This window comes from Lepus europaeus, chromosome 10, assembly GCF_033115175.1.
Source record: "Lepus europaeus isolate LE1 chromosome 10, mLepTim1.pri, whole genome shotgun sequence".
NCBI classification, from domain to species: Eukaryota; Metazoa; Chordata; class Mammalia; order Lagomorpha; family Leporidae; genus Lepus; species Lepus europaeus.
In genome coordinates, this window is record NC_084836.1 from 70,221,143 (window position 1) to 70,247,101 (window position 25,959).

At 57.8% G+C, this 25,959-nt stretch overlaps 1 protein-coding gene across 4 annotated transcripts; it reads right to left on the bottom strand.

The window, feature by feature from the left end:
- Positions 1-616: 616 nt before the first annotated feature.
- Positions 617-25,218, bottom strand: ASIC1 (acid sensing ion channel subunit 1). Of its 4 annotated transcripts, none has more exons than XM_062202215.1 (12): positions 25,200-25,218; positions 24,004-24,381; positions 23,270-23,465; positions 6,104-6,254; positions 5,357-5,484; positions 4,973-5,123; positions 4,273-4,329; positions 3,684-3,837; positions 3,209-3,300; positions 2,849-2,928; positions 2,636-2,740; positions 617-2,533 (listed from the first exon to the last, which is right to left on the bottom strand). In XM_062202215.1, exons 2-12 carry the CDS (start codon positions 24,363-24,365, stop codon positions 2,429-2,431), a joined length of 1,581 nt encoding a protein of 526 aa, XP_062058199.1. In that variant the 5' UTR covers positions 24,366-24,381; positions 25,200-25,218; the 3' UTR covers positions 617-2,428. The 4 variants fall into 4 exon arrangements, with proteins under 4 accessions (XP_062058199.1, XP_062058198.1, XP_062058200.1 ...); XM_062202214.1 differs by having other exon boundaries at positions 4,973-5,126; XM_062202216.1 differs by lacking the exon at positions 4,273-4,329 and having other exon boundaries at positions 4,973-5,126.
- Positions 25,219-25,959: the final 741 nt, after the last annotated feature.

A 25,959-nucleotide genomic window follows, 5' to 3' on the forward strand; every position in this document is an offset into this window, starting at 1 on the left:
ATGCAGGACTTGGAGTTAACTGCCTGGTCTCCAAAGAGCTTTGCATGCCTTTCTCTTCGTCTCTTACTGCTCTAACCCCGAGGAGCTGAAGAGGAGAACGCATTATTTCACTTTATAAATGGGAAAGTCGAAATCGAAGACGGTAAATGACTTCGCAAAGGTCAATCAGCAAGTTAGCAGGCGGGCCAGATCCTAGAATCCAGACTCGGAGCCCGGCACTCAGAGAAAGTCCCACAATAACCACCAAACGCGGGAACTTCCACCCAGTCCTGGAGCGGACTTGCAGCCTAACCTTCTTCCAGATGTTCAGTTGCTGCTTCAACTTGAATCTGCACCCTGCCCTTTCTCCAAAGAATCCACCGTGCTGGGAGTTGTTTGGGGTCTTCATTACCTTTGACCCCTCCCTCTGAAACCATTCCTGGTGTGAGGTCAGCCTTTCCTATCCCAGGAGGACCAGGGCCACCCTGCTCAAACCTCCTCTTTCCTCTTCCCCGGATTGTGCGAGCCCCCCCCCCCCTCCCCCGGCAAGCCAAGCTCTGGGCAGTTAGCAGGAATACTAGATACTTTCCAGAGAAAAGAACAACACTGAAGCGAAGACGGTTAAAACCCAGTTTATTAGACCAGTGGCATGCGTCACGCAGAGCCCTGCCTGCTGTTCCCCAATCCACTGCACAGTTCTTGGCTTTGCTCCCGCACCCCTCTGGAGGAGGTCTGATCTCTAAGGAACTCCTGGGGACCCAGGAATTCCCAAGAGCCCCTAGCCTCTCCAGCTCCAGGAGGGTGCACACAGGGCACCTGTCCACGGGTCCTGCTCTGGGACTGGAGACCAAGAGACAGGTGGGCAGAGAAGGCCTGGGAAGGGGTGTGGCTCTGGCCTGGCGGGAGCAGCTAGTAGAGGCAGTGGGGCAGGCCCTCTACCTCACTTGGGTCCCTCATCAAGGGGCGGACAAAAAGCAGAGCTTTCAACTCACTCCCTCTAGGTCTCTTTCCCTCCACTGCCAAACCCTACCTAACCCAAAAATATAAGTGGTGGGCTTCGGTATCCGCTGGGAAAGGGGCTGGGTGCCCAGGAGGAGGGAAAGGCCACAGACTGAGGGCCTCAGCTTCTGCCGGTCAGCCCCCCACTGCCCCAGCTGCAACAGTCACCAATCCTCAGTTCCCTTCTCTCTTGGCCACTCTTGGCTTGGTGTCTAGAGGCGATCTCTGTCCCCTGGGCTGGGGGCTACCTCTGAGCTGACCCTTCCCTGGGAGGACAAGGGCAGGGGCTAGGTGGAGCAGCAGGAGGATGTTAAGGCTGCAGAGGGTGCCCCAGGGGCTGGCGGGAGAGGGTGAGGCCAGAAAGAGGCAGAGTTTGTGATTCACAGCTTCCTTTTATGTCGCCACCGAGACAGTGCGAGGGTTACAATGCGCGTGTCGTCTCCTTGTGCTTCTCAGAGGGATGTGTGTACACAGTACAGACACCGGGGAGAGAGTCCAATTCTTTATACAGGCGAAGGCATTCAGAGACCAGGGAGGGAGCAGAGACACGGAGGGGGTGGTTGGGAGGCTTGGGGTGAGAGGATGGTTTTCAGAGACAAGAGGGGATGGGGTCCAGACAGACAGGGGAGGGGCAAAAGTATATACAGAGATGTAGCAATATAGAGTCTGTATCATATAGAAATAGAAAATGCAGATGAGGTCGTTGAAAGGAGCAAATGAAGTCGGAGAAGAAGTCTTGGGGGAGTTCCATAAGAAAATTTATGGATGTGGCCCTCCGCAGGGGCCTCTGGGGGAGGGGCCGGTGAGGTTGAACTTGTAGGTTATCAGAATGTGGCCTACAGCACCAGGGCCACATCTTGTGCCCATTGGGGCCTCCTCCACCTGCACTCCCACAGGGATTCAACAACTGTGTGAGGGGGCCGGAGTGAGGGTTTAGTTCTGGCCTGGAGACGGGTTCGGGGCAGTCACTGGGCTGAGAGGGTCTCTTAAGGCTGGGGAAACCCCGCCCCCACTAGCCCTCCCCCTTAAGGTACATTCTCTGGTTTTTGGGGCCGAATTCCAGACCCCGAGGGGGATCCCCTCCACCCCTCACTGGGAGGGGGCTTTGGTGACTGGTGGTAGCAGAATGTAGGTGGACACTTAAGATGACAGACAGCAAGACAGAGAGTTCAGGCTGGGAGCTGCGGAGGTGGCATGGAGCGGAAAGGGGCAGTGTCCCCTTGCCCCGTTCTGTCTTTTTAGTTTTTTTTTTTTTTTTTTAAGATTAGTTTTGTTAAAAAGAATGGGGTAGAGGCAGGGAGGGGACTGTATGGTCAAGCCTCCTTCCTCACCACCGCAAGAGGAGTGGACCGCCCAGGAGTGGAGCTGAGTCCCCGGGGCAGGCGTGGGGGGCGGCGGCCCTGGCCCTCCTCATCTAGGCCTTTGGTGCAGGGGCCTGCGGGGCGGGGGCTCAGCAGGTGAAATCCTCAAATGTGCCTCGGGCCGGGTGATGAGGTAGGATGTTGGCAGCGTAGGTCATCCCGGCCGGGTGGCCCCGGAGGCTCTCGCACGGGTTCTGGGGTGGGGGAGAGCACAGAACACACACGGTTAGGGCGGCGAGGGGCCACAGCGATGCTGGCAAAGCCGGGGGGGGGGCGCCCCTCGCTCGCTCCCTCACGTGTCTCTTGACGTCGTCCAGGCTGAGGGCCACGCCCTTGTCCGCGCTGCTCCTTTTGGCCTCCTTCTGACACTTCCCTCGGCGGCACAGCTTGTGCTTGATGACCTGGAACGGAGGACAGAGGGCCCGGCCGAAAGGTGTGGAACCCCGCCCCTCGCGGCTCCGGGCCACGCCCCCGCGGGCGGTCACGCCCCGGGCCACGCCCCCGCTCACCTCGTAGGCGTAGTCGAAGAGCTCCAGCACCGTGAGGATGCTGGCCCCGATGAACAGCCCCATCTGGCCCCCGATGTCACCTGCGGGGGAGTCGGGGGGCGGTGGCGCAGGGAGGTCAGTGGGGCCAGGGCACCGTGGGAGCAGCAGGGCTCAGGGGACGGGGGCAAAGGAATTGGCAGATTCCATTTGGCCCTTTAAAGGAGGAGGGAGTCTCTTGCCCCGCCAAGACCGCAGGGTCTGGGAGAGGCCTCGGCATGGGGGAGGCCCTCATGGGACAGGGCTGAGCGCCCTGCTTTGAGCGGGAGGGAGCCACAGGCTGCCCCTGGCTTGAGGAGGGCCCGGGTGCCCTCAGCAGCTCACCCAGGAGCCCGGCAATCTCATAGGCCTTCTTCTGCTCGATGGTCTCATAGTTGAGGACTTCGAAGAAGATGTCCAGCACCAGGATGTTCTCCCTGCGCAGGGGTCGGGGAGGAGACCCAGGTTCAAGTCCTGCCTCTGCCCCTGATCAGCCAGGTGACAGTGGCCAGCTAGCCTGTGTGGATCTCAGTTTCCACTGATGGTGATGGAGATGCCCTAGAGGGCTGCAGTAAGGATTAAAGGAGATGCCATGTACGAAAGGCCCTCTGCCTATGAGCAGAGCAGGGTGAGGCGATTCCAGCTACAGCAATGAGGATGACAGCAGAGGCTCCAACTTCCCTCCGTGCCCACCCCCAGGCTCCTGGGCTGCATCTTGGACTTTCCCCATCTTCTGCTGTCAACTTCCTCCTGCCTGCCAGCCCCCATCCAAGCCCGCTGGTACCCTCCACAGCCCTGCCATACGGCTCAGAGCCCTTACCCTATGTACTGCTCAGACTTGTTGAATTTCTTGGCCAGGTACTTGGCCGAGGCTTTGCTGGGGATCTTCACCATGGACAGCTCCTTGCCATAGCGGGTCAGGTTGCAGGGCATTTCACACACGCAGTACTCCTGGTCCTTCTCCACCAGGAAGTCTGCGCCCAGCCAGAGTGAGAGGAGCCCGCTGAATGGCGCCCCGTGCCGAGCACCCTCCCAACACGCATATCCTGGCCCTGTCCAAAGGAACCCTGGGCCCCCTTCTCTCTTGGTCTTCCCTTCACTTCAGCCCTGTGCTCACCTAGGGATTCCTTAATCCTACATGTCATTCTCTGGGGGGGGGGGGGGGGCTTGGGGCCAACCAGATGGGGTGCTGATGACAGAGGGTGAAGGCCCCTCCCACGCAACACCCTTCACTTCTCACAGGGGCCTCTGAAGATGCTACTGTCAGCCTTGAAGTCAGGTGCAGGTGAGAGCGCAGCTTAACCTAGGAATTACTCGAAGCTTCTGGAAGCTTGGTCTTGAAATGCCCGTGCACATGGCTGACAGAAACCCCTCCCCTCCCCGGGGTGTTCCAGGACAGGGGTGCTCACCCAGAGCAGGGTCTGCACACTCCTTGTACTGCTCTGGGGTGCAGTAGGGGGCGTCCCCTGCAGAGCAGAAAAGACAGCAAAGCAGGATGGCGATGAAAAGGGTCTTTTTTTTTTTTTTTTGACAGGCAGAATTAGACAGTGAGAGAGAGACAGAGAGAAAGGTCTTCCTTCCGTTGGTTCACCCCCCTAATGGCTGCTACGGCTGGCGCTGCGCCGATCCAAAGCCAAGAGCCAGGTGCTTCCTCCTGGTCTCCCATGCAGGTGCAGGGCCCAAGCACTTGGGCCATCCTCCTCTGCCTTCCAGGGCCACAGCAGAGAGCTGGCCTGGAAGAGGGGCAACCGGGACAGGATCGGTGCCCTAACCGGGACTAGAACCCAGTGTGCCAGCGCCGCAGGTGGAGGATTAGCCTAGTGAGCCATGGTGCCGGCTGAAAGGGGTCTTGTGTTGACCATGGTACTGAAGACCCAGCATGTGGGAGCTGAGACAGCCTGGGACACAAGGATTAGCTAGCTTCAGTGTGCCCCAAAAGTGACTCACTCCCACCATCCAGCCCTTCTAGACCCTTCCCACCCATCCCTGTGCTTCAGGCAGGAAGTGAGGTCAGAGAGAGTCCATGGGTGTGGAACAGGGTGGGCTGAAGCAGGGGTGAATGGGGGGCTGCAGAGGGGGCGGTGAGGGCTGGGGGGGCCAGGACCCGACCTGGCATGTGCACCATGCGGCAGTTGCAGTTCTCCACCAGGTAGCGGGTCTCACAGTCGATGCGGCAGGCGGTGATGCTGTAGGAGTCGAAGAAATCCGAGTCCATGGTAACCGCTTTGCAGGTGCCCCAGGGCGGGGGCAGGTAGATGAGCTGCTGGGAGAGCCGGGGAGCTGGGCGAGGGTGGGCACTTCTCCCCGAATCGCTTGGAGGGGCTTTTCTGAGGATAGGAAGCACTCAGCCCCCGACCCTCCATGGCTCCTGCAGGTCTCTTGAGTTCACTGGATCAGAGCAGCCAGACTCCACCTGTCCCTCCCATGATGGCCGCCTGCTGCTGCAGCCCTGGCCCCACCGCAGGACCAGCCCCTCCCCCCATGGCTGCTCACCCGCTGTTCCTGGCAGGCCACGAAGGTTTGGAAGCCTGGGGCCACGCCAAAGCCCAGCTGGTCGATGAATGGCGGCTCATCTTGACTATGGATCTGCACTTTGATGCCTGCCTCAAAGGACGTCTCATCTGCGGGAACGAAGGGTGCGTGGGAGGGGAGGGGGCTTCTGACTCCCTAACCCCCTTCCTAGCTGGGGCATCCACCCCTTTCCTGGGAGTGGGCACAGCATACACAGAGACTGGGTGAGGGGGTGTCCATGGGGCAGCGGGGGTGAGGCTCCTGGGTTCACCAGCTCCAAGCTGCTCCAGCGGCCTCTGAACCCTACACATCACTTTTCTCACCTGGCTTCGGCTGTGCATCTTGGTGTCTCAAATTCTTTCTCTCAGACAGTCACTGTCTCAGGTGCAGGTTTTTTCTCTCTCCCTTCTCCCCCATATCTCTCTCTCTATGCCCAAGGCCCCCCGAGACCAGGCAGGCAGGCAGCCCAAGAAGAGAGGGAGTTATTTATAGAGTTGAGTGGCAGCCGCTGATGGAAAGGGATGGCTGGTTACCTTGGAGAGTAACTAAGCCGGGCGGGGGGTGGGGGGAGCCAGGGAAACGGGAGTGTGGAACTCAGGTAGACTCAGGGACAGAGCTAGCGAGGCGCTGGGAGGGAAGGGAGAGCCCAAGCCCTGCCCCAGGGCCCACAGTGACACCCGGGGGTTCCCCAGCGATGCAGGGAGGGGACCCCGAGCAGAGGCGACATACCGGTCTCCCCCCACACGGGCAGGTACTCATCCTGTTGGATGTCCAGCATGATCTCCAGTCCATTGCCTGTCCCACCCTTCATGGTCTTCAGCCGCGGCCGACCATCTCGGCCCGAGTTGAAGGTGTAGCATTTTCCGTACCGCGTGAAGACCTGCAGGGGCAGAGTGGGCAGCCTGAGAGTTGTGCCTGTGCCCCCTACTCACCCAGGGTGGCCCCAGGTTCCCCTAGCTTTTGGAATCTCAACGCTCCCTGGGGATGATTCTTCCTGTCCACACTCCATCCTCCATCTGTGCCCCCTCTCCCACTTGTTTTCCACCCTTTGCAGCACTGTTGATCTGCTGGGGGCATAGGGAATTCGTTTGAGCTCCATGACCACTTGGGTGGGCTTCTGGTTGGGTATGGCCAATAAGAACCATCAGGAAGGGATCAGAAGGTAGGAGGAGAGAGACAATGTGGGGCACTGGTCCTCCACCACTCCCACCCTTCTGAAACCCTGGCTGTGGCTTAGTCCCTCTGAGACCACATGTAGATGGGTTCCCACCCCAGCACGGCTGCCTCTGTGCTCCGTCAGCAACAACTTCCCCACCACTGCTAGCCAGACCCAGAACCGAGGATGAGGCTGCCATCTGGGTGGTGGGCAGCTGCGGGCCAGGAGGGTGGGGGCCCGAAGCGGGTCCTGAAGTGGGTCTGGGTTTCGAACGCCCGACCCCGAGACCCGAGACCCTAGACCCTAGAGAGGGCCCTGAGGCACAGCCGCGGAGCAGAAGCCAGCAACCTGAGCATTCTGGAAAGGCAGGCTGGAGCCGTGGGTTTGCAAAAGCCACCCCACATGTGTCCAGGGAGCCTGGAGGGCCAGGTCCGGCGGTCGGCACATGTCAGCTTGCTGCCCGCGGGCCTCCACGCACAAGCGGCCCCGCATTGCTCTGCGCTGCCACCCCCCGCTGGCCCACAGGGGTCTCGTGAGGGGCCCAGGTGCTGCTCAGCACCGAACGCATGACCACCCACACTCCGGGCTTCAGTCACCCTGTTTCCTTAATCTTGCCCATAGCTCTGAAAACACTCCCTTTGTTAAAAGTCTTCTCAATGGCATCCACCTTGACAGTGCACCTGCAGCCCAGAATCCTGTCACTGGTAGACTCTGGGCCTTCTGACATGTACTGTCTCTTCTCCTAGGTGTCACCCCTGGCAGCTGAAATCCTACTGTCCCGAAGACCTGCCTCCAAACCAAGCTAAGGCTTTTGGTCCTCTCCAATGGTCAGCCCCTTGGTCCACACTGCCCCACTGTCACCAGGGCATGAAAGCAGGCCCCATTAGTGCCATGCCACACACTGGGATCCCCCCAGCATCAGCACCTCTCTTCTTTTGGCACTTGGGACTGAGCACCCAGGGCATGGATGCTTCTGCAGAACTCTGGGGGTCTTACTCAGGCCAGCGGCAGTGCCCACATCCTCTCCCCTCTCCATGCTGGGAGGACAGAGCTGCAGAGAGGTTCCTGTGACCATTTCCCACAGCCTCCCTGAATGTCCCACAAATGGGATGGGTGTGCTTCTACTACTGCAGGATGGTGACAAAGCAAGTCACAAGGCGGGTACACAGCCCAGAGAGATTCAGACTAGACCGGAGCATCAGACCTGCACCCATGCCACACTACACCTGGGTGCCAGGGATGCCCAGTGGTTGAGGCTGCCTAAGAGCCCCCAACCCTTGCCCATGTTCAGCCAACCAGGCGGCAGAGCAGTGGGCTGTGCTGCCACCTGCTGGCTGAGTATGAGAAGTGCCTACCTCACCCTCAAGCCCAGAGAAACTTGTTGACCCCCTTCCGTGTCCTATGTCCCTCTCTCTCCCGGCCTCCCTGAGGTCCAGTTGTGCAAACTTCCAGGTCCCCGAGTGTCTGCAGTCATCACGTGAAATTGTGCCCACGGGGGAAGGTTTAGGGATGGGTGTTTGGGGCAGGAAGGCCTGGTGTCTGGAAGCTGGAGACAAGCAGGAATTGTTAGGACAGGATGAAAAGATGAACCGGGGAGACGGTGGGTGCCATAGCCCCTCTAGGGAACGCCCTAGAACTCTAGATGGGAGGACTAAGGGGGAAGCTGACTTTCCCAGGGAGGGTTTGCCCTGGGAGAAGGGACCCTGGCCAGGTCGAATTGTGGGAGTGGGGGAGGGCATGACTCACAGGAGACCTGCTTCGCTTTCTCTCTCTCTCTCTCTCTCTCTCTCTCTCTCTCTCTCTCTCTCTCTCTCACACACACACACACACACACACACACACACACACATACACGAAGAGTGGGTAAGGGGGCAAGGCGCCCATAGCAGAGGTACAGGAAGACCATGACAGGAGGCAAGGGACTCCCTGCTGTGGGAGCTGACAGGTGGAGGTGGGAGCTGTCCCCACCCCTTCTCTTGTACCTCCAGAGACCAGGTGGCTCCCATCCCAGCGTCGGCCCAGGACGACAGTCTAAACAGTTTGCAACTGGTCAGGCAGGGGCACCCACCAACAGAGCAGAGGTTGACCTCACAGATGGAGCAAAAGGCCCCGGGGCCCTGTGGAGGCCTTGAGGTTGGGGGAAGGGTGGGAGACCCTGGAGGATGCTCGGGGAGACACCAGGGGCCTCAGGGAAGATGTGTTTCAGGATCTGAACAGGACGAGCAGGGAACATCGGTCCTGGGCTGCACAGTGGTGATGTGGGTGGGGGACAGCACCGTCACCAGCCCCCAGCCCCGGGAGGTGAAAGTCCGGGAAAGCCACGGCAGACCCTCGGGCACCGTGCCAGGCATGGGCCCCCCACTCACCACGGAGAAGTTGTGCGGGCCGCAGGGGCCCCCGCAGTAGGAGCAATAGAGTAGCATGTCCTCCAGCCGGTGGCAAGAGCGGTTGTAGAAGCGGTGCAGGTTAAAGGGCTCCCCAGAGAAGGCCTCCGGCCCAGGGGGAGCAAGGGGCACCCCGGGGTCGTCACTTTCGTCCAGCCCCAGCATGGGGGCCAGATAGAGCAGGTCAGGGTAGCTGAGCTGCGACAGCCGCACGGCATTGGTGTTGCACAGGGTGACGGCCGGGAAGGCCAGCTCCGTGGTGGCCACCTCATCCAGCAGAGTCACGTGCGGGTAGCTGAGGTAATAGGCAACGCGGTCCCCTACCTGGCACAGGAAGGCACCCAGGGCCAGGACAAAGGCCACCGCCCACAGGGCCTGCCGTGGCCCCGGACCCCCCTCCACAAAGACGTGGCTGGCGCCGTGGAGGGTGCAGCTGTGGGCAAACGTCACCAAGTCCACAGGCAAACGCCCCTCTTGGGGGTCCCTCCTCGCTGCCTCCTTTCCCTTCTCTTCTTCCTCCGCGTCCGATTCGGAGTTGTCCCGCTGCTGCTGCCGCTGGAGGGGAGAGGACCCCCAGACATCGCCCAGACGCCCCGGGGCATCGTCTCCAGAGGAGACGGACACAGAGCAGAAGATGTGCAGGGGCATATTTTCTCGGGGCTTCCTGGCTCCCGGGGCGTGCAGGAGGGAAGGGACGATGCCCCCCCGCACTCTCTCCGGTGCCTTCCTAGCCGGCCGCTGTGACAGTGGGGCGAAGGTGGGGCGGGGCGAGGAGGCGGGGCGGGGCGAGGAGGCCCCGCCCACCCGCCCGGCCGGCCAGAGCGGCTGACCACTGGATAATTGCTGGCGCTGTGAAAAAGCCCGCTGATGGAGAGGAGGGGGCTGGAGTCCCTGCTTCACTGTGTAAGGCAGAGTGGAGACCTGGGGCTGGGGGCTCCGGGTCCTGGCTCCCCCAGGTGAAGTGGGATTCCATGCAGCTCTCACAGCCACGATGACCTCAGCTAGCCAGAGTCCCCGCCCCCTTCAGTTGCACTTGCTCTCTCTCCCCACCCCCAGTCTGTTCTCAGTACAGCCCTGGGGCGTCCGTCCCAATTCCAGCTCCTCTCCCTCAGCCTCCCCTGGTCCAGCGACTCCTCCGGAGGCTGGGAGCCCCACTCCCCCACCTCTAGCTCTTTCTTACATCGCCCTTGGGTTCTGTGGCCACCCTGGGAGCCCACACCCCTCTCGTTAGTCCCAGTTCATTTCCCATCACTGTCCCGACCCCAGTTTACTTTCAGCTGCTCCTGGAAACCCCGATTTCTCTGCAGCCATTCTCTTGGCCCCTCCAAGCGCCCACCGGCCAAGGCCAACCCTACACCCCCTCCCCCTCCCTCCCCCAACCCCGAGCTGCACCTCCGTCACTGCCCCTCCTCCATCCCTTTCTGCGGCTTTGCGGGGCGGCCCAGGCTCCATTAGCAGAGGTCTGCACTGACCACAGCCTCATTTCTGGCTGGTGCTGGGCACTGCGGGCATGGCCTGCCCCCCACCTCCTTCCCCCTCCCCATAGCCTGAAGCTTCCTGAAGCTTCCTGGCAGGTCACCACTAGCCTCTCCCTCCCGGCCTGCACCCCCCACCCCAGCCCCAGCTCCAAGGCAGGGGAGCCAGAGTAATTGAGATCAAGACAGACACATGAGCCTGGGGCTCTTGAGTGTGTGGAACCAACCTGGGTCCCCTAAGTCTCAGACCCCTCCTGCCCTGCCCCCCAGACCTTTCTGTGGGCTCTGATTACTCAGGGCCACTGGTTGAGGAACTTGAGCCACAAGCCAGGTCTCCAGGGCCCAGAAGGTGACCTGAGGTGTGTGTGTGCTGGGGGGAGGGGGAGCGCACAGCATTGTAACCCTTCCCAGGCGGGATCAAAGGCAGGGCGGCAGAGCCCACCCGGGCCTCCAAGGCCTCAGGTCACCCACTCCCCCACCTCCTTCCTCAGTGAGCCTGCAGTGTGCTGAAATGGCAGGCAGGATGCCAGGTGTTTTCTGCTTTTGGCTTCAACAATGGCCTCCCTCAATCCTTGCCCGTGATCCTAACCACTCTGCTGAGAGACTTTGCCCACTTCCCTGCCTGGCCTCCAGCCGCACGACCTTCCCGGCCACGTGCCTTCCTTGGAGGAAGAGAGAATTCTGGAGAAGACGCTATGCACATGTTGTCTTCTCCAAAAAGCCTCTGCTACCTCCACAGGCATGGGCAGCACCCACCCAGGGAACAGACGTGAGGCCCAGTTCTCTCCCACGCCTGTCCGGAGCCAGGAGGGACCAGCAGCTCCTTGGGGGCAGGGACTGCGCAAGCGAAAGACCACGCGAGGCCACACAGGGAAACCGGAAGTGCAAGACCGCATGGGAAAACCAGCAGTGCAAGACCACAGTAGGGAAACCGGAAGTGAGGGGCGCAGGGCTGGAGTGGCTGCCACCACCCTCGGGCTTTCCCACCTCACCCACATGAGTTCTTGGGTTGTCTCCCTGTCCCTGTTCTGTATGCATTTTCTGCCTGCCCACCAGGGTCCTCCTTTGCATCTCTCAGCAAGTGTTTAGAGGCAATGGTCCAGACCCAGCTGCCCCGGGTGTTCCCTGCTCATCAGAGGGCGCTGTCCCACTCTTTCCCATGACCTGGAGGGACTCGGAAGGGGAGAAACTAAGGCAGGGAGAGCTTCCAGCTTGGGGACCCCATCAGAGAGAAGACTGCACACACACACAGGGAGCAGCTTCAAAGAACAGCAAGTGTGGTACGGCTGGGGACCTCTTTCCTCACCCAGGATCAAGACCCCAGCCCCATACTCATCACTGTACAGCCCTCTGCCCCCAGTTTTCCACTTCTACCTCCTTGGTTGTTCGTGTCCTGCTCCTCTAACTCTCTCCCACCTTCATCTTGTTGCATTAGACTGCCCCCAAATGTTTCACGGAAACCGGGCAGAGAAGAACAGTGTCAAAGGGCACACAGAGACCCCTCCCCAACTAAGTATCTGTAGGGAGCTTCAGGAAAGGTGCCCAAGCAGTGACAAACACAAGACCCACGATGCATTCCAGACTCTGTCCAGAACATGAGCTTTCCCCACCTCCTGCCCTGCCCAGGACTTCTCTTCAGCAACCAAGTGGTTCCCAGCTTTCTCTGTATCTCTTGCTGAACGCCAGCCATCCTGCACACCTGTGCAGTGTTTCAGGGTTTTCTGTTGATAGCTCCTGGGATCCTTACAGCACCCAGTGAAATAAGCTGGTATGAATAATTTCACCCCGATTCGACAAGTGAGGAACGGAGCTGCACCAACCTGTTCAAGTCACATTGAGAGCAACTAGTGGGTTTAGGATTACAACTAGGTCCTCTGTCTCCCAATACCTTCCTTCCTTATTCTTTCTTTTACAAATTGACACAAAAGAGATCAAATCTTGGACCTGGATCCAGGCCTCATGGAACTCACTGGTTAATGAGGGAGGCACACGTACATTTTCTTTCTTTCTTTTTTTTTTAAGAAACTGACTTTTATTTTTTTATTTTATTTTATTTATTTTTTTTTTGACAGGCAGATTGGATAGTGAGAGAGAGAGAGAGAGAGAGGAAAGTCTTCCTTTTTGCCGTTGGTTCACCCTCCAATGGCCACTGCGGCCGGCGCATCTGGCTGATCCGAAGCCAGGAGCCAGGTGCTTCTCCTGGTCTCCCATGCGGGTGCAGGGCCCAAGCACTTGGGCCATCCTCCACTGCCTTCCCGGGCCATAGCAGAGAGCTGGCCTGGAAGGGGGGCAACCGGGATAGAATCCGGCGCCCCAACCGGGACTAGAACCCGGTGTGCTGGCGCCGCAAGGCGGAGGATTAGCCTGTTAAGCCACAGCGCCAGCCACACATCCATTTTCAAAATCACAATAGTACAGGCAGGGCCAGTGGGTAAAGCCTCCGCCTCCTGTGCCAGTATCCTGTACGGACACTGGTTTGAGTCCTGGCTGCTCCTCTTCCAATCCAGCTCTCTGCTAATGTGCCTGGGAAAGCAGTGGAAGATGACCCAAGAGCTTGGGCCCCTGCAGCCACATGGGAGACCAAGAAGAAGCTCCTGGCTCCTGGCTTCTGGCTTCAGCCTCGCCCAGCTCTGGCCATTGCGGCCATTTAGGGAGTGAACCAGCAGATGGAAGACCTCTCTCTCTGCCTCTGTAACTCTGCCTTTCAAATAAATCTTTAAAAAACAAACAAAAAACATGGTTCTTTGAGGGTAAATGAGAGGGGAGCTGACCAGAATAGGGAATCAAGGAAGGTTGCTAAGTAAGGTTTGGAAAGAAAGAAAGAGAGAAAGGAAGAAAAAGAAGAAAGAGAGAAAGGAAGAAAAAGAAGAAAGAAAGAATAAGGAGGAGTAATTGGGTAAAGATGGAGGCAGGGGTTCCGGGGAGCAGATAATGTGTTCACAAACCCCAGAGCAAGGGGCCAGTGCTGTGGCATAGTGGGTAAAGCTGCCACCTGCAGTGCCGGCATCCCATACAGGTGACAGTTCAAGTCCCAGCTGCTCCACTTCCAATGCAGCTCTCCTGGGAAAGCAGTGGAAGATGGTTCAAGTCCTTGGGCCTCTGCACATGCATGGGAGACCTAGAAGAAGCTCCTGGCTCCTGGCTTCAGATCTGCTCAGCTCTGGCTGTTGCAGCCATTTGGGGAGTGAACCAGAGGATGGAAGACTTCTTTCTCTCTCTCTCCGGCTCTACATCTCTTTCTAACTCTGTCTTTCAAATAAATAAAATAAATCTTTAAAAACCCCAGAGCAAGACAGAGGAGAGGAGACAAGTATGACCGGAGAAGTGGCCAAAGACAGGCAGGCCCCAGGTCGCTCAGAGCCTTGAAGCCTGGCTAAGGTATCCAGGCCCAACAACACTGGAAGCTCCCCAGCCCTCCATGGAAGAATTTCAAGCACTCAGCTGAAAGATTACTCTGGCTGCAGAGTGGAGAAGCCCATGGGGCTGCTGGGAAGCTCCGGAGAAGCCATTGCGGAGGCCGAGGTGGGACAAGGGTGGGAGAAGGGGCACTCAGAACTGGGTGGAAGAGTGGACATGCCTGGAAGCAGAACAGATGGATCCTGCACAGGAAGGTGAAGGTGATGGAGTGTCCGGGGTGATGCCTGGTTTGCAGAACTGGGTGAATGGGGGATGGCTCCCTAGATCAGGCACACAGGCAAAGGACCAGTTTGGGCAATGAGATGATGAGTCTGGTTTTGAAGAGCCTTGGGAACATCCAAGAAGAGATGTTAAGTGGAAAATTGGCCACTGGGCAGACGCTAAGGGGAGAGAGCTGGACTGAGACATACATTTGGCAGTAATCAGTATGTAAGATGGTAATTGGAGTCATGAATGAAGATGAGATTGCCCAAGAATAGAATATAAAGCTTTTTTTTTTTTAAAGGAAAGTTAAAAAGGCCTGATTTGGCAGTATCCACTATACTAAACCGGCTCCTGCCCTGTGAGATGACCACAGCTCCTAGGTATATATATAAGAGAAACTAGTACACAGTCAAAAAACATGAACAAGAATGTTAACAGTACCTTTAGTTATCATAGCCAAAAACTAGTTACAACTCAACTGTCTAGCAACAGTAGAAAGGGTAAATAAATTGTTGGGCTATTCATATTATGGAATACTACACAGCACTGCAAAAGAACTGGGGCCCAGCGCTATGGTATAGTGGGTAAAGTTGCCACCTACAGTGCCAGCATTCCATATGGACACTGGTTCGAGTCCCAGCTACTCCACTTCTGATCTAGCTCTCTGCTATGGCCTGGGAAAGCAGGAGAAGATGGCCCAAGTCCTTGGGCCCCTGCATCTGCGTGGGAGACACAGAGGAAGCTCCTGGCGCCTGGCTTTGGATCAGTGCAGTTCCAACCGTTGTGGCCAACTGAGAAGTGAACCATCAGATGAAAGACCTCTCTCTCTCTCTGTATCTCCTCTCTCTGTGTAACTCTGACTTTCAAATAAATAAATAATATCTTTTTAAAAAATGTAATACTAGTGTGAAAATTCTTCAAGCAGGGTCAATGTTGTAGCCCCTATAGGAGTGCCAGTTCAAGTCTCGGCTGCTCTGCTTCCTATCCGGCTTCCAGCCAATGTGCCTGGAAAAGCTGCAGAGGATGGCTCAAGTCCTTGGTCCTTTGCCACCCATGTTGGCAATCAGGGTGGAGTTCCTGTCTCTTTGTTTTGGCCTGGCCCAGACCTCTCTGTCTCTGTCACTCTATTCTTCAAATAAATCAACCTTAAAAAGAAATCCTTCAAGCTATATTGTTAAACTGCATACTTATAATTTAAAAAAGATTATTCATTTATTTGAAAGTCAGAGTTACACAGAGAGAGGTAAAGACATAGAGACAGAGAGAGTTCTTCCATCTGCTGCTTCAATCCCCAAATGGTTGCAATGGCAGGGGCTAGGCCAGACTAAAGCCAGGAGCCAGAAGCTTCTTCCAGATCTCCCACGTAGGTGCAGGGGCCCAAGCACTTGGGCCATCTTCCACTGCTTTCCCAGGCACATTAGCAGGGAGCTGGATGGGTAGTGGAGCAGCCAGGTTTCGAACCAGCACACAAATGGGATGCCAGCGTCACAGGTGGTAGCTTTACCTAGTAAGCCATAACACTGGCCCTGTATACTTAAAAGAAGACTAGGAAGCAGGCATGGGCCTAGTGGTTGCAATGTCCACCTACATCCCATGAGGCACTTGGGGTTGGTTTCTGGCTCTGGCTCCTCAGCTTCCTGTCACTCCCTGTGAGGTAGCAGGTGATGGCTCAAGTAATTTCAAGTAATTAGCTTCTCGTCTCCCATGTGGGAGATCTAGATTGAGTTTCTGTCTCCTCACTTCTTCCCAATCCCAGCCATTGCATGCATTTGGGTAGTGAACCAGCAAATTGGGTATCTATCTCTCTCTTCTTTCTTTCTCTCTCTCTCTCTCTGCTCTTTCTCTCTGCCTTTCAAATAAAAATTTTCAAAAAAATAAATAAAATAAGAGCAAATCTTGGGCCTGAGCTTTGAATACAGTCAACACTGAATGGCTACACAGAAGGGAATGAAGAGATGAACAGAGAGAGAAGTAACCAGACCTAGGAGGAAAACTAGGGAAGCTGGCCATCAGGAAAGATGCTCAGAAAATAAGTAGTCAACTACCTTGAATGCTATTGAGACATCGAGGATAAAAAAAAAATGTGTGCTGGGTTTGGCAATGTGAGAATCGCTAGTGGTCCAAGCTGGAAGCATGTGGGAGGAATGGTAGGGAGGGGGAAAGTGGGTTACACGGGGTGGGTATTGGGCACAGTGGTTAAGACACGGCCTGGGATGCCCACATGCTCTACTGGAAGTCCTGGGTTCAAACCCCAGCTCTGCTCATGATTCCAGATTCCTTCTAATGTATACCCTGGAGGCCCCAGGTGAGGGCTCAAGTGATTGGGTCCCTGCCATTCTCAGATACTGCCTTTGGTCCTGGGTTATAGGCATTCAGGAAGTGGAGTGAAGTGCGCTCTCTCTCTTTCTCTCTCACTCTCTCTCCAAAAAAAAAAAAAAAAAAAAAGTACAAAGTAAGGAAATAGAGACAACACTGAAATATATATATCACTTTTAAGAACTTCTCAAAGGGCAGCAAAGAGAGTGGCAGCTGGGAGCAGAAACAGAGGGTTTATTTATTTATTTATTTATTTTTAAAATGACTTATTTATTTGAAAGGCAGAGTTACAGATAGGGAGAGGCAGAGACAGAGACAGAGAGAGAGAGAGATCTTTCATCCACTTGTTCACTCCCCAAATGGCCACTACAGCTAGGGCTGGGCCAGGTGGAAGCCAGGAGCTTCCTCCAGGTCTCCCACATGGATGCAGGGGCCCAAGCACTTGGGCCATCTTCTGTTGCTCTCCCAGGCGCACCAACACGGAGTTAGATTGGAAGTGGAGCAGCTGGGACTCGAATCAGCAGCTGTATGGGATGTGGGCACTGCAGGCGGCGACTTTAACCACTACACCACAGCGCTGGCGCTGGTGTTTTGGCTTTTTACCTTAGCCTAAGCCTAATACATAGTAAGTACTCAATGAATGTAGCTGTCATCGTGGCTGTGTATGTTCAGATGGGAGTATTTTCAGTGTTGATGGGCTGCGGAGAGGCAGAATCAGCGAAGTTCCTAAAAAAGGCAGAAGGGGGTTGATGGAAAGCCCGGGCTGAGGTCTCCGTCCTAGACCACATGGATGTTCCCCTCTGCAGGCTGGTGGCAGAGGAAGGAGATCTTGTCTGAAGCTGCTATTCTCTGGGTGACGTGGGAGGCACGGTCCTCAGCCAAGGGTGAGGGAGACGCTAGGAAGAGCTGTTGTTTGAATGAGCGGGGAAGTTTGCAGCAGTCGCGCTGGGGAGAGCAAGCTGACCAGGAGAACACAGAGGGGTTGCCAGGCGGCTCTGCAGGCCTGTTCAGGGATGTTGATTATGAGCCCAACGTGATACCAAGTGCATGGTGTGCGACTTCCTCTAGCGGAGCCTGGCTGCTCTGCTGCCACCCCAGGGACAGCCAGCAATGGCTTCATCCAGGGTTGAGACGTGCAGATGGTGCAGCAGAAACAGAGCAACTCCTGGGGTCCTCTCCTCTCTCCTCTTTCTTTGCCTTCCTACCCCCCAGCCCTAGAGCCAGGGCAGCTGGGGAGCCTTCACCACCCACACCCCTGCACCAACAGCCATGCACAAAGGACCTGGACTTAGAAGCTCTACAGTCAAGGGCAGGTGGTTGGCCCAGCAGCTAAGACAGCCGTGTCCCACACCCGAATGCCTGGGTTTGAGTCCCAGCCCTGGCTCTTGACTCCAGCTTCCTGTTAAGGCACATCCTGGGAGGCAGCCATGATAGCTTACGTACTTGGGTCCCTGTCACCTATGAGGGAGGCCCAAATTGAGTTCCCAGTTCCTGGATTTGGCCTGGCTCAATACCAGCAGAGGTAGCCATTTGGGGAGTGGGGGCCGGCACTGTGGTGTAGCAGGTTAAGCTGAGGCCTGAGATGTGAGCCAGTTCGAGTCCTGGCTGCTCCACTTCTGATCCATCTCCCTGCTAATGAGCCTGGGAAAGAAATGGGAGATGGCCCTAAAGTTTGGGCCCCTGCACCCATGTGGGAGACCTGGCTCCTGGCTTCAGGTTGGCACAGCTCTGGCTGTTGCGGCCATCTGGGGAGTGAACCAGTGGATGCAAAATCTCTCTGTCTCTCCTTCCCTTTGTAACTATAAATTTTAAATAAATAAAAATACATCTTTAAAAAAGAAAAGGCATTTAGGGAGTGAATCAGCAAAAGAAGCTCCCACCCACCCCCTCTGTTTCTCTGTCTCAAAAAAAAAAAAAAAAAAATCTATAGTAAGGGTCCCACTGTGTCATTTGCTGACTGTGTGATCTCAGCCAAGCCACACAACACCTCTGAGCCTCAGCTTCCTGTCTTCCCCAGTGAAGATACTAACATCTTCCACTTCTCAGAATCATGAGGAGCCCATGAGTAAAAGTAGACAGAATTTGTGAACAGCAAAGCATGACTGAAGATATGATTAATTTTGCTGCTCTGTGCTCCACATGCACCTTTGCATGTGGGCAAAGCTCACTCTCACACCACACAGCCCCGGCTGAGCGTGCCCCGTGCTCCTCCACCGCTTCCACGTCACACCCTAGCCTACCTCCATCCACATTCTCCCCCGGATACGCACACCGAGGTGCAGGCAGGTGGGCACAAGTGCAGCGTGTCTGGCTTGGCTGCTGTCCATGGTCAGGGCCACTGCAGCAGTCTCTCCCCCGGGGGATGCTCTCGGCCTGGCGTCAATTAGAGACACACAACGCTAAGCCACACAGCTCAACCTCCAGGGCTGCCAGGGCCGTCGGCCTCCGGGAGGGCGTGCACAGGAGCAGAGGTAAAGGGTTTCCTGTCCAAGAACTCATCCTGGGTGAGAATGATCACAACGTGCCCTCCTTCTCCCCCAAGGCGGCCTTGGAGAGCCTGGGGGTGGCAGTGTCTGCTCTTGGGGTTTCTTAAAGGAAGTTTCCTGTAGGATGGGTATACAGCAGTGCAATGCCCTTGCGATCTGTGTGTCCTGGCACAGGCCAGCGTGGGCTTGGCCACGGAGTCCCCGGAGGCATGGCTGTCTCCAGAGGCTAAGGGAGAGGCCACCCTTTGACAAAGAACAGCTTAACATCCCCCTTGCACCCACTCCCCTCACAGGAAATGAGGCCTAGAAGAGCTAAGACATGGGGCCGGTGGAGCCCAGCTCCGTGGTCCACCCCACTTCAGTGCCACCTGCAGTTCTGCCTCCCACCCACCCAAGGGTCCTCACTGAAGAGGTCTCAGCCAGAGGGTGGACGGGGTGGTGGGGCCTGGCCTTGCTGCAGCGAAGGGGCTGGCTCAACTGCAGGGCACACGTCCATAGCATTGAACTCCTTTCCGTACCACTCCTTGGCTCTCCCTGGGGCGGGGGCGGGGTCTGCATCCCCACCACAGTGCCCTAGCACTTAGATGTGGCTCCACCTACTCCAGAAATACAGCAAACAGAGCTTGATACTGCCCCGGGTCAGCTCCTCATCCAAACGTTCAGCCCCTCACTGCTACCTCCAGAACCGGAAATGCTTTCTACAAAGTTGACGAAAGCAACCCCCCCACGCACACATACACACACCTCATTCCCAGTAGAACATTCCCCACCTCCCCACCTCTGGGCAGTCTCCTGCCTCCTGCACACTGGGGCTACAGCCATCACACCCGAGTTCTCAGATCTCTGGGCTGGGCCCAGAGAGGGGTCCCAGGCTGGGAGCTACTCCTCCCAGCTCTCCACCTCCCACTCTGCCCCTGGGGGCACCTCCTTAGTTCCATCAATTCCCTATCACTTAAGCCAACAGCCAGAAGATCAATTAGCTTAGAGTAGCCGCTCAGCTGACTGGCAGCCTGGGATCGGGCGAGGCAGACGGGGCCAAAGGGAGAGAGGAAAGCAGAAAGAGAGAGAGAGAGAGAGACAGAGAGAGAGAGAGAGAGGAATATATGGGTTACCCAAAGGGTGCCTACGTGAGAGGGGGAGAAAGAAGACAGAGGGACCCTAACCCAGGGTATGGCCCCTGGACCCCTGCAACTGGTCCCTCTCTTGCCCCATGCCCAGTGCCAGCACTTCCTAAAGAGAACAAAGCAGGAAGGAGAAGGTAGATTCAGCACCTCCTTCCATGGGAACCCCTCTTCTTCAGCCCTTTTCCTCCCTCTGCAGCCTGTGTGTGTCCCACCCGCCCGCCAAGATCTCCAGCCTCCAGCTAAGGCCGTCTGTGGCCCTACTTCCTCTGTGCATCGCCACTTGGACAGCGTTCTCCCCCCCCCCCCCCAGCAACCCCTACACACCCCTTGCCTAGCAGGAGGGAACTGAGAGTGAAGCCCTCCCCTGGGGCTCCCGGCTGAGCTGGTGAAAGGGCGGGGCCCCCGGGGACAAGGAAGCACCTGCTGGTTCTGGCTCTCCCTGGCTCTGCTGGAGTTCAGATGACCTCTCTGTCCCAGGACCAACCCCTAGAGCCCCTGTCACCTCTCTGGGTGCTCTAGAAGAATCCTGTCCCCCGTAGAACCTTGAGGGATTTCACCCCATTTCTCCTCTGGGGGATTCCTAACCCCACTCAATTCTTGCGGGCTTCCCAAGGGTGCATCTTCTCCAGTTCCACTTCCTCCTAAGAGAAATTTCTTTCCCTCTCTCCCCTCAATGCATACAACCAGAATTTCCTTTGTCTGCCCTCCTCTTCCTTCTCTCTCAGGGCCCAGAGAGAGAGGCTCTGGACTCAGCTGGAGGAGGGGTGGCACAGGGCGCACTGGGCCACCATCTGCCAGCCCCCTCCCCTTGACGCTGCTCAGCATTCCAGCCACATCGCTGCTCCCACTGCCAGGGACAGATAAGGTGCAGCTGGAGGCTGGCACCAGCTGCGAATCTGCTCACTTCCCCGGCGCCTGCCCAGACACCAGCAGGCAGCTGCGCCCCGGCCCCCTCGCGGAGCCCCCTGCCCTGCCTTGTCCTGGCTGGCCTCAAGGTGGGGCGGGAGACAGGAGCCTCAGAGCCTGTTGCCCTGGCAACCAAGCACCCCACTGGGAAGCAAAGCTAGTGGCCTCAGTGGAGGAAGAGGCCGGCTCGGTTCGGTAGGGCCTTAGGTTGCTCTTTGGCGGCCGAGGAGGGAGCAACTGGGCCCATCCAACAGGACTGCTGTGGGGATGCGCCCCACATGGCTCTCTGCCTCTTCCATCCCAAAGATCCCCAAACCATTCCTCGCAGGTTTCTCCAGCTTCCCCACACGCATCCCTGAACTCCTGAGCTGGCTCAGCCACACCCGAGCACAGCCCAGGCCAAATAGTTGTTCTGTGCCCACCACTCTACTCCCTGCAGCTGGGATGCCACCTTTCCACCCTCCACCTCCCCAGTGCAATAGGGGAGGAACAGCAGGAACAGGAGCTCTCGGGTTTTCCTTGACAATCCAGAATCAAGAAGTGCCACAGTCAGGCCCCGCAGGGTGCTAACCTGTGTATCTCTCCTCCCAGCAAGAGCAAGAACTCAGCTTGCTCTAGAAACTTGTGAACCAAACATACCTCCACGAGACAGCTTAGCACCGGCCCCTTGGAACACATGGACTACCCGCATTCCGTATTTCCGTTGCTGCAAGATAAACACCTCTTGGCATCACCCCTGGGGCTCTTTCTGGACACAGTGGACAAATACCTTCTAGGGACCAACTATACCCAACATCACACCTTCTCAGGTTAAGCCAAGCAATTCCCTCTGTCATCCAGCACTGACAGGTGTCCCTTCTGCTGTGTGCTGTGTGTGCTGGACATGGGAGGGCTCAAGCTTTCACTTCCACCTTGACCCACAGCTCTGCTATTCTTGGAAACACGGAACGGTAGCACCCAGGGAATTCTCTGGTCTCAAGCTCCAGCACACAATGGGAGAATCCAGGACCCTCCATGCATGCAGGCTCCCCACCAGTTTGCTCAACAAGAAGTGTGGTCCACTCCAGTAGGACTGGCAAAGGCCCATGAAACTGGTCTGCAGAGCAGGGCCCTAATGAGACTAGGAAGTCTTGTGTAACCTCAGCAGGAAACCCGAAGCATAACCACGGCTCCAATCTTTGCACATAAACAAACGCAGTCCTTCCCCAATAATGCTAGGAGGAAACAGGTAAGTCGGGGAGCCAGTGGGCAGGCACAAAAAAGGAGGCTCTGAACATGGGGAGCTGGGAAGAGGCAAGCGGGGCCTCAGGGAGGCTGGGTCTTAAAAGAGAAATTACCAGAACGGGAAGTGGGCACTGTAACTCCAGGGCCAGCAAAATCGATGGAAAGAGCTTGCAGCGTTGGGGTTGAATAAGATCTGAGTTTTAATCCTGAATCTGTCAGTAGCCAGCTACGTGGGTACGGACAGGTTATCCTACCTCTTTGCACCTCAGTCTGTTCATTTGTAAATTAGAGTTCATGTGCTTATTCACCAGGAGCATAGAGGGAGAGCCTAGAGAGCATTCCTTCCTGCCCTTTGCGCTTATGCACAGTGCTCCAGCTCTGTGGGTCTCTCTCCAACCTCTGTCCAGTTCTTAACCTTCGGAATCTGTGTGCCCAGACCAGGAGCAGCTCTCACACCAGAGGTCAAGTCAGTTCCATGACCCCTCCCTGAGGGGCAGGCCTGCAGCAGGTGCATCTGGGGGTGTGAGTGTTTGTGGGGCATCTCATTTTAAGATGCACAGGGCCCTGCAGTTCAGTTCCCCCATGACTCTGCATGCATCCCGCTAATCTTTCCTTCTTCCGATGCTGTCTCTTGCTGGCAAAAAGGAAGCCCAACTGGTGTGTGTGTGTATGGGGTGATGTGGTGAGAATGACCTGTCCTGTGGGTTAAGACAAAGCATCCCTCACTTCCCAAGCTTCCCAGTGCTGCTCAGGCTATAACTGTGTATTCAGATCCCCTGGGGAGCTTCTTAGCATGCACATATGGACTCAGTGCGCCTGGAACGTAGAATAACAGAGGCCTGCCTTTCTTTCAAGCCCCCAGACCTCATTTTAAGTGGCAAGGCAGCAGCTTACCCTCCATTCTTCCCAAATCTGAGACCCAGCAGGGGGAGGAGGACACGCCAGACTGCGTGTGGGATGCCTACATGAGTGCACCCATGGGTGCTGTGTTCTCTTTCCCGTTATCCTGGAGGTAAGGCTAAGGCTCATGCCCTCAGCCAGGGCAAGTGTGCTCCTTGGCGGAACAAAAGTCCCCTCCTGCTAGAAGCAATCCCGGCACACACAATTTCCTCTCCCAGAATAGCAGGCACTAGTGGGGTTAGCCTGGTGGCATGGGGAGGGGTGGGCAGGCAGACTCGAACCCACAGCCGGGGGCTCACTCACCACCTTGAAGTCTTCAGCACTGCAAACCTCCCCCCGGAAGTGGCAGGAGAGCAGCATGTCCCGAATGTCGTGCCCAGCTCGGTCGTAGAACTCGCGCATGTTGAAGGGCTTGGGCTTGAAGCTCCGGAAGTTGGCCTTGTCTTGCAATATCTCCAGCTGCTTTTCATCTGCCATCTGTGTGTCCGGTATCTCGTATCTGGAGTTCCCGGGGCGTAGTAGCGCATGGGTTAGCACAGCCACCAATGCCCCCGTACCCAACCTGCAGGGGCAGCCCTGGGGATTTGGCTTGGACACAGGCAAGCAAAGAGCTAGGAGTGCCAGGAGGACCTGCCTGCCACATGGAGTTTGAGAAGACAGAAGGAGCTGCAGTGGTTGTCCGAGGGCTGAGCATCCCAGCACACAGTGAGGGTGGGGTGGGCAGAAATATCAAGGCTGGAGCTATGGCTTCTACATTCCAGTCTCTACCCTTGAAAGACACTGTGTCCACTTCCTCAAGACACAGTAGCAGGAGGGGGGGCAGAACTTACTCACAGCACAGGCTGGGTAGGGGGAGCGCTGTCTTTGGCTTGTGTTGGGATCAGAGATGGGACGCACTAAGCAGTATCAGCTTCTCTGAGCAGCAAGTTTGCTGGGGTAGGGCAGGGGTGCAGCTGGAGGGCAGGGTTGTGACGGATTAGGCAGGTGAGCACGGGACTCCAGGGATGCGGCGGGGACGGGGTTGGGAAAGCACTCACCTGTTGTTGAGCAGGGCCAGCAGCTCCCCGGCATGGTACAAGTCATTCTTGGAGACTTGGCTAAAGCGGAACTCATTGAGGTTGCACAGCGTGACGGCCGGGAAGGTGAGCTGGGAGGCAGCCACCTCGTCGAGCTTGGTGACGTGGTGGTAGTGGAAGTAGTACTGCACACGTTCTGTGCACACGCACAGCAGTACAGCCAGGGAACCCAGGAAGCACAGGGCCCACAGCGCCCGCTTCAGAGACAGCCGCTCATAGGAGAAGATGTGCGCCAGGCCGTGCAGTGTGGAGCTGCTGGCGAAGGCCTGGATGCTCACCGGCTGGACGCCACCCACCTCCTCCTCTTCGGCCTTCAGTTCCATCCTTGCCCAGGGGATCCTGGGGGCGGGGGGGAAGGGGTGTCCTGAGGTGACAGTACACTGTGGGGTCCCTCCAACAGTGTCCACCCAGACATCATTGTCCCCAAGGGGTGGAAGACTTGCCTGGTGTGCCAGCCCAGGAGGTGGCTGCCCTAGGGACACATCCCAAGGCTGGGATCTTCCAAAGACAGAGGTGGGGGGGGTGGTTGTCAGCTCAGGCAAAGAGCATGCTCTCCCACGGAGGATTCCCAGGCCAGGGGGGACCCCAGATACAGTCCTGCCGTGCAAAAGGGAACTCCTGATGCTCCCACGGCCAGGCACTGGAGTTCCCTCTAGATGTGGGGTCACTCTGGGACAGGAACGTCCACCCATCCTAGAGACCAAAACTCCCCCACGTGGGCTGAACCCGGGTCAAGGGTATCCCCAGGAATGGGGATCCCTCCCTATGAGCTAACCTGGCCAGAAACCCGAGGCAGGTGGGTGCATCCGGGGAGGGGCGAAGCCCGAGTCCTCACCTGCCGCGTCTCCAGTTCCCACAGGCGCAGGCTGTGTGTGTACGCTTGGGTGGGGGGTGGCGGGCTGCCCGAGGTGGATGCACGGGGGAGGGGGGGCGCGGCTCCCTACGACAGCGAGCTGTCCCCGCCCCGGACGCTAACCCGCTCCCCCCCACCCAGCACTCCCCCCCTTAGTCCAGCTTCTCGTCGCAGTCCTATTCCCCGCCTGGCCCCCGCCCCCTCCCCAGCCGCCAAGCCTCCAAGGCAGACGGGAGCAGAGTCCCGGCTGCCGGGCGCGGGGAGTCCCGCGGCCAGGGGAGGGGGAGGGGGATCGGAAACCCACCTGAGGGGGGCTTCGGGAAGCCGGCAGCCGGCGGCAGGTCCTGGGCGCGGGCCGGGGGCGGGCTCAGCGCCGAGCCGCCGAGGGGCTCATGGCCCGGAGCCCGAGCCCGCGGCCGCCGCGGCTCGCCGCGCAGAGCCCTGCAGGGAGCGGCCCGCCCGGCCCGCACGGCTCCGATGCGCCCGCCCGCCGCCCGCGCGCGCCCGCGGGCCCGCTGGCCTCGGCTCGGTCCGCCGGGGCTCGGCGAGCGGCGCGGTGCTCTCAACCCCGGGATCTGCAGGGATCCATCGTCCGGCCGGCGGCGGCGGGCGGGGCGCGGCGCGGCGCGCGGGGCGAGGGTGCGCGTGCGCGCCCGCGAGTGTCTGCGAGGGCGGCTCCGGGCCGGCTCCGGGCCCGGCCGAGAAGCGGGACCGAGGAGGGCTTCGCGCGGGCTCGCCGCCGCGCCGGGGCCGGCTGCCTGCTGCGAGGCCCGGCGGCTGGCTTGTGTGTCTGTGCGCGCGGTGCGAGCAGCAGGGAAGACGTCTGGCTCCTTCGGATCGATGCTCCCGCCTCTTGCTGCTGCTTCTCTGGCGGCACACGCGCGCGCACACACACACACACACGCTCGGAGTCACACTTGCCGTGCGGAGACACAGGCACATACGCAGGCCTTCGCCGCACCGCCACTCTCAACCACACCCCCACCCCGCAGCCGCCCACGCATCCAGGGCCCTGACCCACAGGCTCCCCGCCTCCGTGTGCTGTGCTGCGCACACACATGCAC